Source organism: Propithecus coquereli, unplaced genomic scaffold (genome assembly GCF_000956105.1).
Source record: "Propithecus coquereli isolate 6110/MARCELLA unplaced genomic scaffold, Pcoq_1.0 Scaffold461, whole genome shotgun sequence".
Lineage (NCBI taxonomy): Eukaryota > Metazoa > Chordata > Mammalia > Primates > Indriidae > Propithecus > Propithecus coquereli.
Window position 1 is genome coordinate 1,515,140 of NW_012150408.1, and position 12,562 is coordinate 1,527,701.

The 12,562-nt window shown below is 37.9% G+C and overlaps 1 protein-coding gene across 5 annotated transcripts in view; it reads right to left on the reverse strand.

Moving 5' to 3' along the window:
- Positions 1-12,562, reverse strand: part of ATG7 (autophagy related 7) — a 245,173-nt gene that overhangs the window by 151,618 nt on the left and 80,993 nt on the right. For 4 of the 5 annotated variants that reach the window (XM_012655163.1, XM_012655164.1, XM_012655165.1 and 1 more), the window contains exon 17: positions 5,429-5,509. The exons of the other annotated variant lie outside the window; for it this stretch is intronic. In XM_012655163.1, coding sequence (XP_012510617.1) covers positions 5,429-5,509 — 81 coding nt within the window. The remainder of the gene's footprint in view (positions 1-5,428; positions 5,510-12,562) is intronic. 5 annotated transcript variants of the gene reach the window in all.

The window sequence follows — 12,562 nt, forward strand, 5'->3', positions numbered from 1 at the left end:
GAAATGTTTAGAAAGAAAATTATCTATGTATACCTATATATACACATACAGATTCTTTTAAGTCAAGAAGGATAGAGAAAAACAGTTACCAGTGATCTGAATGGTTGGATTATGGTTATCTTCTTTATCTTTAAATATACTTTCTGATTTTTCTGCAATTAAAATATATTGCTTATGAAATAAAGAATAAAATAAGATGAAGGAAATATAAAATATAAAAGCTAATAACCTAAAGTGTCAGAGAGCCAGAGCTTATCTCATCCAACTGACTCATTGAACAAAAGAAGAAATGGAGGTGGGTGGGAGGGGGGACCTTGCCTGTGGTCACCTCAGTGGGCCAGCGAGGCACACAGAGCCGGGACCCTGGAAATCCCCTGACTTCCTGTCCTCCACACTACACTGCTGCAGCTGCTGGATTCCTTAGTGCCCCAAAGCTTCGTGCTAGGTGAGCAAGAGTTTTTACATGGAATTGTAAAATTCAATACGGCAGCCTCAAATGTTATACAGAGTATACCAGAATCCAACTCAAAGAATGGCCGAAATGGACATAGCACTCACAAAGACAGGAAGACAGTTTGTAGGGAAATGGGTGTCCCAAGCTCAGTCACAACTGCTGCACTGAACAACTTCATAAATGTGCCATGCTTTTTTGCCTCTGGCTATCATATTAATACATGCAATCCTCCCTGCCTGGAATTCCTGTTGTTCTGTCTCCCAGGTGTTTCTAGAAATTCCTATTCGTTTAACATCAGCTAAGAAGTCACCCTCTGCAAGACCTTCCCTGGTCTTCCCTGTTTACAAAATTAACTGCTACTGTGATGCACAGCAAGAGGACAGACCTTCAATGTGGAACATGTCCCAATGTAACAGAGATCATTACTGGCTTATAGAGCTGTCTCACCCTCTAGATAGTGTTCCTTGATGACAGTGGCTATTTTAATCATCTTTGTATCTCTGGCACACAGCAGGGACTCAAATGTCAGTTGAATAAATGAATGTCTGCTAACAGACACACAGTAAAACTAACCATTCATTCCAAATCTATGATTTGCCTTTCTATCCTCTAAATGGTGCATCTGCAGAACTCTTAGGTGACAGGTATTTCATGCTTCTTAAATAACAAGGAAATACAACAGAAGAAAGGTAGGATTACATAATATCAAAAAATACATGGGCAGGCTGGCTATGACAATGGCCAAAAGAAAGTACAATTTACCATCTGATGATACCACCTGGTATTTATTATTCCAATCCCACTGTTTCCCTATCACTCCTCAGGATACATGTCCAGATGCACACAAAAAGCTAATAGCAAGTCACTTTGAGAAGTTTGGTCATAACCCATCAACAGAAGAGCCTATCGCATGGTCAACGCCAGAATGAGTATAGTATTAGGGTTGCTAATCACTAACTAAAAATCTCAAGATCAGGTTTCTGGGCACATCTTGCTACATCTGTGCTGTAGGCAGATGGTATGCAAACCAAGTCTGCATACCATCTGCCTGTTTCTTTGTAACAGGCTGTTTCTGCAATATCACAAAGGTGTAGGTGACAGAATTGCGCAATGAGAGCAAGAAAATTCTGCATACAGTCTCCTCAGGCACAGCCTTGCTTTTGCGGATCTGAGAGAATTTTCTGGTCAAATTCTGGGTCTGAAAAATAAGGCTGTTGCATAAAATAGCCGAAGGTGCCTCGCTTTACTCCTTATAGAGAAAGAATAGTCATAATGTTTAACATTCTCCCCTCTTCCTCTGGAAGTGACTGGGAAAGGGTACCACGTAACTTCCTGGAGTGATGCCAATGCTGTATATCTTGATTGGGAGAGTGTGGGTTACATGGGTGTATACATTTGTCAAAACTTATAGAACTATTTTAAGATTCATGCATTTCACAGTCTATTACTTTCACCTAGAAAAAAAAAACCATGCACATATATTGAACTCTAGTTACTAGGTTTATTTTCTGTAGTAGTGTGGGCTAGCGATTTTGAAACTAGTTTCTATGTATTCTAGACTTAAGCAAGTGAGTAAATATATTCAGGATAATGAAAGTCAGGTTTTTCACTGTTGGAATGGTAGTTACAAATATAGAAAGGGGGAAATTAACATCACCAAAGGGGATAAAATATATCACATGCCTCCTGACAGGATACAACATCACTTCTTTGGTACTCCTGCCAAAATTTCATAACCTGAGTCTAATCATAAGGAAACATTAGGCAAATCCAAATTGAGGGAAATTCTACAAAATAACTAGCAAAATATCAAAATGTCGAGGTTAAGAAAGATAAAGAAAGGCTGAGGAATTTTTCCAGATTGAGGGAAGCCAAAGAGACACGACAACTAAATGCTATGCTTGATCCTGGTCTGGGAGAAAAAAGGCTATAACGATCATTAACTGGTACAAACGACAATATAGATTGTGGATTAGATAATAGTAACGAGCAAGCATTAAATTGCCTGAATTTAATAAGTGTATTGTGTTTAGGTAAGAGAATGTCCTAGTGCTTAGGAAATTTACATTGAAGTATTCAGTTGCAAAAGATCACAATGTCTCCAATCAAGAAAAAAATACGGGGAGAAGGGAGGAAAGGAGGAGGTAAGGGAGAAGAGAACACATACACATGGGGCAAAATGTTAACAATTTGGTGAATCTGGGTAAAAGGTATACAGGAGTTCCTTGTACTATTCTTGCAACTATTCTGTAAGTTTAAAATTATATCAAAGTAGAAAGTTAACCAAAAGATACCCTAACTGCCCCACAATATTTAGGTGAAAGGCTAAAATAACAAACTAACTCAATGCATTATGAGAAATTCTTTCAGGAATATTAGTTTCAAAATTATACTTTTCCCTACGTAGTAACTCCCCAGTACTCTAGTTGGCTCTAAATTCCTTTGTAGAACTAAAAAACAACTCATATAAACTTCAAATAAGGTTTTTTTTGAAGTTTCAGTGACAGATATCATCATTTTATGAAGTTTTGCAAGGCAATGAACAGAAACTGAAATGAAAGCAATTACTCAACTCCTGCCTCCCCCACCCTCCCCAGATTCTTTACTATTTTTTTGTAAGATGGAACAATTCATCTCACTGTATGTCAAAGCTAAGATCAAATAAGGTAAGAAATGATTTGTGGGTAAATGGTTTGCTCTTCCCTCCCAAAGAAGCAGAGAAGTGTATTCTTTTCTACCTCAGGCTATATAAAAAGATGTATACACATATGTATATTTAATGAACAAGGTAATGAATAAGAACATTATTACTCAGCAGAGCTTATTCTTACCTCTCCAACCTTTCTGTCTCTATTTGTGATTAAATCAAGACACAAGCATGGCCTCCATAAAAAAAGCAAAAATACTGAAAACTACCAAAGGAAAAAATTACTTCATGAATGTCAAAGGACAAATTTTTAAAAGTCATTTTTAGCCCCAATGAATCTTTTTGAAACAATAACAATTACGATATGACTCAGTATAAAAAGTATTATGCTAAATATGCATTAAGAAAAATTCACATGCACAGAGATGAAAATGTAATTGGATCTGTCATTTCAAAGTATTAATGTTGGGTTTGTAGAAAATAGAGAATGACATTCTCCTAAGCGAATAGAGAGGGTAGCCAAGTAAGTAAATGCTGTGTTTCTACTGTAAGGAAATACGTGCACCAATGAAGCAACCTTTTCAGCACAAAAGAAATTTAATACCCAGACCACATGAAAAGTGATCGCTATGGGAATAGCACAGCTGTTAAAATCCAAGTCAGTTTGTATTAAATCGTCTAGCATGTTTATGTAAAGCAGGACTCTCAAAATGACCACCAAGAGGAAATCATTTTGCTAACAAAAAAGTGATACCTACATTTAATTTAATGCGTATAATAAGTGTGAAAGAAAAATGCAAAGCTATTCTCTTTTAAAGAATATAAGGGCCCCAGTTAGCTGGTATGCTTTTGACTGTTTTATAAACAGTATATAAAGGGCTAATTTAATTAGAAATAGAACAAGAAGAATGTTTGCATTTCATTTATAGAACCCAATTATCTCTACTTCAATGACTAGCCAGACCTACAGAAAGTCATAGAAAAACTTTTGGCACCTGTGCCAAATGATTTCAATATGAAAATTAATACTGCCAAGTTATATTGAGACCAATTAAGCTCAGCCTTTCAAAAAAAATTACTCCACTAAAGAGCATATAATCCTAAAACATGCATTTCTGAAGACAGAAGTGCATGTAGACATCCTTTAGGCCCTGACTTTAGCACATACAAGATATCTTACAGAAACTACAGAAAGAATGAGCTCATGTGTAGCTACTGATAAATGGTAAACTTTAAATCTCAACATAGGCACTTGTGATGCGTAATGATACGGCTCAGTCTACTTTCAAAGCAAAAATAAAATAATTAACTTTTTGAGCATCTAAATTTAATGAAATTTATCAACATTGTTTGTCAAATCTACATTCAATTTTTATAGAAACTGGTCAGAATGGTGCTTCTCGTAAAATATAACTCAAGTAAAGTTTTCAAAGGAAGCTTGTCAACTCAGAATAGAGAGCATTTCCCCACGATTCAATTCCTTCCACAGTGCCAGATGAAGGCTTCACAGAAAAGAAGTACCAAATTATAACTGAGAGGCCACAGTTGGGGATTAGTGACCCCCAGTACTATTTTGCATAGCACTTTGACATGGAAATCTTTACTTATCAAGAATGGTGTGTCTTAAAAGCTCAGGTCAAATCACTGGACGCTGAAAGGCTTACAGGAACACCCAAATGGAAGTCAGCTATCACACACAGTATACGTGTAAAAATAACACAGACAGTATCTCAAAGCCTATTAAAAAATGAGATGCCATCACTACAGTTTTGAGATACATCAGCCGTTTCCCATTACAATGGGCAACATGCCAGTTCTATTTTTAGAGCCTCTGGAAAGATCAAAGCTGAAGGGGCCCTTTTATTGGCTCCCCATCCGGTCCCCTAATCTGTTTACTTTTTCTTTGTCACTATATGGATCTCCAAAAGACACACAGCCAGACTGCCTGGAATCCCCCACCGTTGTGGTAATGCTTAAAAATTGCTCTATGAGGGTCCGCACAAGGAGGGAACCCTCTGGGGAGGAACAAAGATCACCAAAGTTCAAATTCAAGCCAAAATTTCCATGATGAAAGCCTTGATACAGGGCTAAAATACCTAACTCAGTCTTTCTCTGTACACTATAAAGCAAGTTTTCTCAGTCTGGTTTCTCTATGAGAACAAATACAGATAAATGAAAACAAGAAAGTCCTTTCCGGTTGTTTAGACCCCACCCCTCCCCCACAAAAGGCCCTTAAATGGTTTCAGTGGTGCTGGCTGGTAAGGCAAAGGTCAAATGCTAACGGACTCACTTTTAAAAACAAGTCCCTCAAATGCAAAATGACTTACTTTGGAAGAACAAGCTGTACATTTGTCAAATGCTAGGCTGACAGGAAGGACATTATCAAACCGTGACAGAAATCCCCGGATCTAAAAACAAACAAAACAATTCACATCAAGCACGGAATGATCACATCTACAAAATGCACATCTAGTTTCTGACAAGAAGGAGGAAATGATTAATATGATGGTCCTGACAGAGATTATAGCAAAAACGAGGTTCGACAGGAATATTTTCCCTTGTACTGTAATCAGTTTGGGGAAGAACTATATTAGGTCCTTTGTTCTATGAGAAACCAGGGCTTACAAGCTTTTCAAATATTTGAGATCTAAAAAACAAATGTACTCCATTATACAAAAGGCAAGCTGTCATATGTATTGTTTTAACAAATGTCTTCAAAAATGTAACAGGTCAACCAGTATACTTTGACTCAACTGTCATATGTGTGTTATAGGGAATATGGGACAAATGTGCATTTCTACAACATGACATTGGGTGGGACCTTGAAAGGGGACTATGGAAGGCAGAAATGGTCCTAAATATATATCCAGTTATTCGCTTGATTTGGAACAGATAGACATAAAATAAGTGTAAAACATCATCCAATTTATGGGGAAACAGCACCACCTTGAGCATAAACTTCTAGACTACAACTGATTTACATTTACAGACTATCAGCTATAACAAGGTTTCACAAACTATGGTTTAAGTAATTTATTCAGATTATACCTCTAGAACTATACTTACACCAAAAGAGGAGTTTTAATGTTATATATCATTAAAATATTATTACTAAAAATATGAATGGTAAAATCGCTAAAGTCCCCACAAGACTCAACATACAATATGCCAGACAACACAAATCTTCCTAACTATCCCATTTTAGTCTGGCAAAACTCAGGCTCAGAAAGATGAAACAACTTGGCTTGAATAAATAGTAAGTGACAGAGCTAAGATTCAAAAGTAGACCTCCTAAGCTGGGTGACAGGTTTAAAAAAAAAAAAACACCATAAAAGCAGACCTCCTGACTCCAAACCTGGCCCAGGCTTCCTCTCTCCTTCCGTCCCTCTCAAGATATCACAGCTTTGTTCTTCAATATCAGGGCTCCTTGCAACTTTAAAAACCTCACTTGAATTGAACAAAAGAATAAACCCATCCACCCATCTACCCTCGGTGCCTTTAACTATCACATCACCAACATCCTCCCCATAAAAAACAAAACAAAACAAAAAACACTGGACAAACTGAAGAAAAAGACTTCCAAGTTCCAACAACTCTATGCCCACACAGCAACAGTGCACTTGCATGTGCATTCTTGTCCTTAGAAAAAAAATCTAACTTTGATGGGACTGCCTATAGCAATTAAAAAAAATGTCCTTATCAATATGCTATGTAATTTTCATGCAATCCAAGATCAAAAGTGTCTGGCAGAGATGATAAATTAGGTAGCTGGGATCAGTTTGATGGCCTCATTGTGAACCTTTGAAAATGAAACAATCTTTTAGTTCCCTGTATCTCAGGAATGTGGTGACCCTTTCATAATCCAGTACCTGAGGCAATCAAGGGTCATACGTTTGCTACTCAGGACACCAAAACACGAGACATCAAAATGGCAGGAGAGAGTTTAATGGCAAGTGGCAGATGGGAATGTTGAAATCCTTATGAGCTCTGGAGTCACAAGCTTGAAACAATACTCCCAGAGAGCCTTCTCTATACCCCAATGACTTGGATATTAAGTTTACATAGAAAAGAACTTTATCAGAGTTAGCATATTTTCCATTAAAATGTTCTTTAACATGGCCTACATGTGAATGCCTCCATATGTGTTTCATGGAAAGGTTTTTGCAATCTGTTTTCTCTCATTTAGCTTCCATGAAGCTTTCTTTATGTTGCACAAAGAATATTGGTGATTTTCTGTGCCAAACTATCTTATGATTGGAGATGAGGAGGTAGAGCTGAGGGACAGGGAAGAAGCAGACTTGGTTAGGAGCAAAAAGGAAGAGAAAAATTGGAGAGGAAGGAAAGAGAAAACAAAAAACAACTGCAAAAAAACCCCACAAGTGGCGAGGAATAGAAGAAAAAAGAGGTGACTGGCTGAGCAAGGGGCCACACGCCATTGTTTCGCAGCCCCCCACAGCTCTTTACTAGGAAACTGTGATTCATTTTCCCAGGAAATAGAGTACAATAGTATCTGTGTGTGAGGACTTTCAAATTCATCAAGGTGGTATCAGAAGGCCCAGAAGCTAACCAAAGTAATTCCAGTTCTAGATAATTTAAAAGAGGAAATCCTTGTCAGACTGACTCAAGAAATGACTAAGGGTACCTCCACAAGTGGGCTCTCTCTCCCTCTGATTAATGCAACACGGTGCTATCCAGCTACATATCTACATGCTCATCTTCCTTAAAAGCAACTCCACTCAAACATACCTCTTTTATAAATCCTCAATTTACCCACCACTCAACCTAGAAATAATGTCTCCATTTTCTGAAATTCTTTTGTTCTTTATGCCCAAAATACCTTGAGTAGTAGTTTTTTAAAATTAGTAATAGGTTTGAAATATAATTTATATGCCATAAAATTCATCTTTTTTAAAGTATACAATTCGGTGGTTTTTAGTATATTTACAGAGTTTTGCAATCACCACCACTATCTAATTTTGGAACATTTCTATCAACCTCCTCAAAGAAATCCAGAATCCAAAAGTGATTAGTTGTCATTCTTCCCTTTTCTCAGATCCTGGCAACCACCAATCTACTTTCTATTTCTGTTGATTTGCCTGTTCTGCATATTTCCTATAAATGACATCATGTATGACTGGCTTCTTTCATTTGGCATAATGTTTTCATCCATATTATATTATATATATTAAATATATATCAGTACTTCATTCCTTTTCATTGCCAAATAATATTCAATTGTATGGATATACCACACTTAGCCATTCCTCTTAGGTATATACTTAGGAATGGAATTATTGGGTCATATAATAACTGTAAGATTTTGAGGAATTGCCAAACTGTTTTCGAAAGTGACTACACCGTATTACATCCCTACTAGCAATGTATGAGGGTTCCAATTTTTCCACTTCCTTGTCAACATTTGTTATTGTCTCTTTTTGATTACAGCCATCCTGGTGAGCATGAAATGGTATCTAACTGTGGTTTTGATTTGCATTTCTCTAATGACTAGTAATGTCAAGCATCTTTCCACGTGTGCTTCTTTTTTTTTGGGGGGTGAGGGGCAGAGTCTCACTCTCTTGCCTGGGTTAGAGTGCCATGGCATCAGCCTAGCTCACAGCAACCTCAAACTCCTGGGCTCAAGCAATCCTCCTGCCTCAGCCTCCCGGGTAGCTGGGACTACAGGCACGTGCCACCGTGCCTGGCTAATTTTTTCTATTTTTAGTTGTTTGGCTAATTTCTTTCAATTTTTAGTAGAGACAGGGTCTCGCTCTTGCTCAGGCTGGTCTCGAACTCCTGAGCTCAAGCAATCCTCCCGTCTCGGCCTCCCAGAGTGCTAGGATTACAGGTGTGAGCCATCGCGCCCGGCCCATGTGTGCTTCTTGAAGTTTTGTATATCTTCTCTGAAGAAATGTCTATTCAAATCCTTTGCCAAGTTTTAAATTGGGTTGTCTTTTTATTGTTGAAGTGTAAGCCCTTTATATATTCTAGATACAAGTTTCTTATCAGATATATATATATGACTTGCAAATATATTCTCCCATTCTACAGTTTGTTTTTTCGCTTTCTTGAAGCACCAGAGGTTTTTACTTTGATGAAATCCTATTTATCCATTTTTTTTTTTTCCTTCTGTTGCTTGGTCTTTGGTGTCATATATAAGAAACCACTGTCTAATCCAAGGCCATGAAGATTTATGATGTTTTCTTCTAGGAGTTTTACAGTTTTAGCTCTTTTAGGTCTATGGTCCATTTTGAGTTAATTTTTATATATTAGTATGAAATAAGAGTCTAAATTCATTCTTTTGCATGTGGAAATCCAGTTATCCTAGTACTATTTGTTGAAAAGACTATTCTTTCCTCACTGAGTTGTCATCAGTTGGTCATAAATGTTAAGAGCTTTTCTGGACTCTCAATTCTATTCCATTGATCTATATATCTACCTGTATGCAAGTACTAAGTTGTCTTGATTCAGCAGCTTTGTAGTAAGTTTGAAACCGGAAAGGGCGAGTCCTCCAATTTTGTTGTTCTTTTTCAAGATTGTTTTGGCTATTCTAGGTCTCTTGCATTTCCACATGAACTTTAGGATCAGCTTGCATGCTATGATTACTTTAACAAATGTTTTTTGGCTGGGCACAGTGGCTCATGCCTGTAATCCTAGTGCTTTGGAGGCCAAGGTGGGAGGACTGCTTGAGCCCAGAAGTTTGAGACCAGCTGAGCACCACAATGAGGTCCCCTCTCTACAAAAAATAAAAAAAATTAGCCAATGTGATGGTATATGCCTGTAGTCCTAGCTCCTTGGGAGGCTGAGGCAGGAGGATCACTTGAGCTCAGGAGTTCAAGGTTGCAGTAAGCTATAATGATGCCACTGCACTAGCTCGGGCAACTGAGCAAGACCCTGTCTCCAAAAAAAAAAAAAAGAAAAAAAGAAAAAAAATTATCTCCCTTGCTTTTAGAGGATAAAACACAGGCTGAACTATTGGTATTTACCCACAGCACAGTGATTTGCTCATAACACATACTCAAAAAATTATGATATGAACTAGTAAAACATAAACAACCAAAAGCCTGCAAAATCATTCATATCTGAATTGTACAGAGAGAACAGGTCCCAAATAAACCACAGAAAAACTCTAACTTACCATGTACATTTTTCAGGCAATCTGAAGCCCTTCCCATCATCAATGCTTTAAATCCCAAATACTACAAATGCACTGAATTTCTACAATAGGCTCTGCATTCAATCTTATAAGAACTGCACAAAATTTAGAGAGCAGAGGTTGCTACTTAAAATTTTAGCACCTTAGACATGCATAGAAATCCCATAGCAATTCAAACTTCACGTACCTTATGCCAAAGTCCTAATAAATATATACACACCTATTTTGGGAGGCCAGGCCCCAACTAACGATCAAAGATTCGTCCCTTGCTTGGGTGGAGAAAAATACACCGTGACCTTCCTACTTAGAAGTGTGCAAAGTCTCTAAAGCAATGTGCTCGTTCAGTGTTTTCTAAACTTGCCTCATCAGAAGCAGACCCCGGAACCTGATTCAAAAAGTTGGGGTGTGGCCTGAGAATCTGTGTTTAACAAGAGCCCAAGGTGATTCCCATCAGACTGGCAAATGAAACTCAATGCTTTCAGTCACCAGCCTTACGGACCGTTCCTGTGCTTTCCTCTGCACCACTCAATAGCACCTGTTAGCTGTCAGAAAATGGATGGAAGGACTTAGCAAGCTTCTAATTCTTCCCAAATTTTCTAAAAATAACACCACCACATCACCTAATTTAGTCTATATTAAATTTAGTCTATATTAACATTTAAATTAAAAGGGTTTTTACAAAAGTTATTTCTCCATCCACATAGGAACTAAAACCTCTTGTTCAAGGTAAATTCTCTAACTTTTGAGATGGCACACAGCTTACTCTCAACTCTTGTTCTATTACTAATATTTTTGAAGTCAATCTCTCCTTATAATCAGGTAGGTTTAAACAGCTTTTCAAAAAAAATTTTTTTCACTCTTTCTATAATAAAAATAACCACATGACAGAACAAAAGAACAAGCAAAAACCAACCTGCACTGCCGTAGCATATTTACTTCGATTTTCCTATCTTTAAAAAATTATTTAACTATTTAACTTCCTTTGAAACAGACTCCTCTGAATACCATTTCTCATTCTCATTCCTACAGGGGGTAAAAATTGCCAGTTTCACTTACACAAACACACACCCCAAGCTTTGTGACTAGAAAGAGGGATTCCTTAAAGGGGCCAACTTTGCCCACCTCTGCACATTTTATTTTTAAAATTTGCACCATTTTTTTTTCCTCTTAATACAGAAAAGCATAAAGAAGAGATTTCAGTGGCCCATATAAAAATTGGATCAGTGGTTGCCTGGGGCAGAGGATGGGGATATAAACTGGGAGGAGGCACAAGGGAACTTCTTGGGGTGATAGAAATATTGTGTATCTCGTTTGTGGTGGTGGTTATACATGAGGGTATACACTTGTCAAAATGTATTAAAGCGGGCTGGGCACAGTGGCTCAAACTTGTAATCCCAGCATTCTGGGATGCCAAGGCAGGAGGATCACCTGAGGCCAGGAGTTCCAGACCAGCCTGGGTAACAGACTCTGTCTCTACAAAAAATAAAACAATTAGCCACATATGGTGTCTTGTGCCTATAGTCCCAGCTACTTGGGAGGCTGAGGCAGGATTGCTGGAGCCAGGAAGTTGGAGGCTACAGTGAGCTATGATGGTGCCGCTATACTCCGGCCTAGGCGACAGAGCAAGACCTTATCTCTTAACAAAAATAAAAACAAAAAAAACCTCACGTATTAAAATGGGTGCATTTTACAATATATAAATCACACCTTGAAAAAGGTGATTAAAAAATTGTTTACAATGTTGATTAACTTTTTCAAAACAGTGCAGAAAGGTACAAAATGTAAAGTGTAAGTCCCTATGTAATAGAGGTAAAGGTCTGAGAAAGGGCAAAACGTTTTACGATTTGTCTCTTTAAAAACCTCCACCCTTTTTGGGAATTAAAACCTACATTCCCACCCAAGGCCAAGAATCAAAGGGGCAGGAAAATATTCTTTGCTGTTTGTTTTCTAGTATCTTAAACCACAGGAGATGGCTCAACAGAATTATCCAGACAAAGGTCATGAGATCTTCCTCACCAGAGATAAGGTCTACCAAAACCAACTATAGTTGAACAACAGCCCGAAGCCACTCTATGTGACACTGGTCACAAAGACCCGAACCACCGAAGACCCCCTCCTTAAAAAGCCCTGTATTTCTGCTTAAAGGCAGTATGGCAGTCTTTAGAGACTGCCTCCCTCCTCATTTGCTGGCAAATTAATAAACTTTTCTTTCCTTTTCCTCAAACCACTTGTCCTTGTTCTTCATTCTCACTGATTCAGCCTTGGGAACACGTACTGAACTTTCAGTAACACCTACTGGCCCCAATCC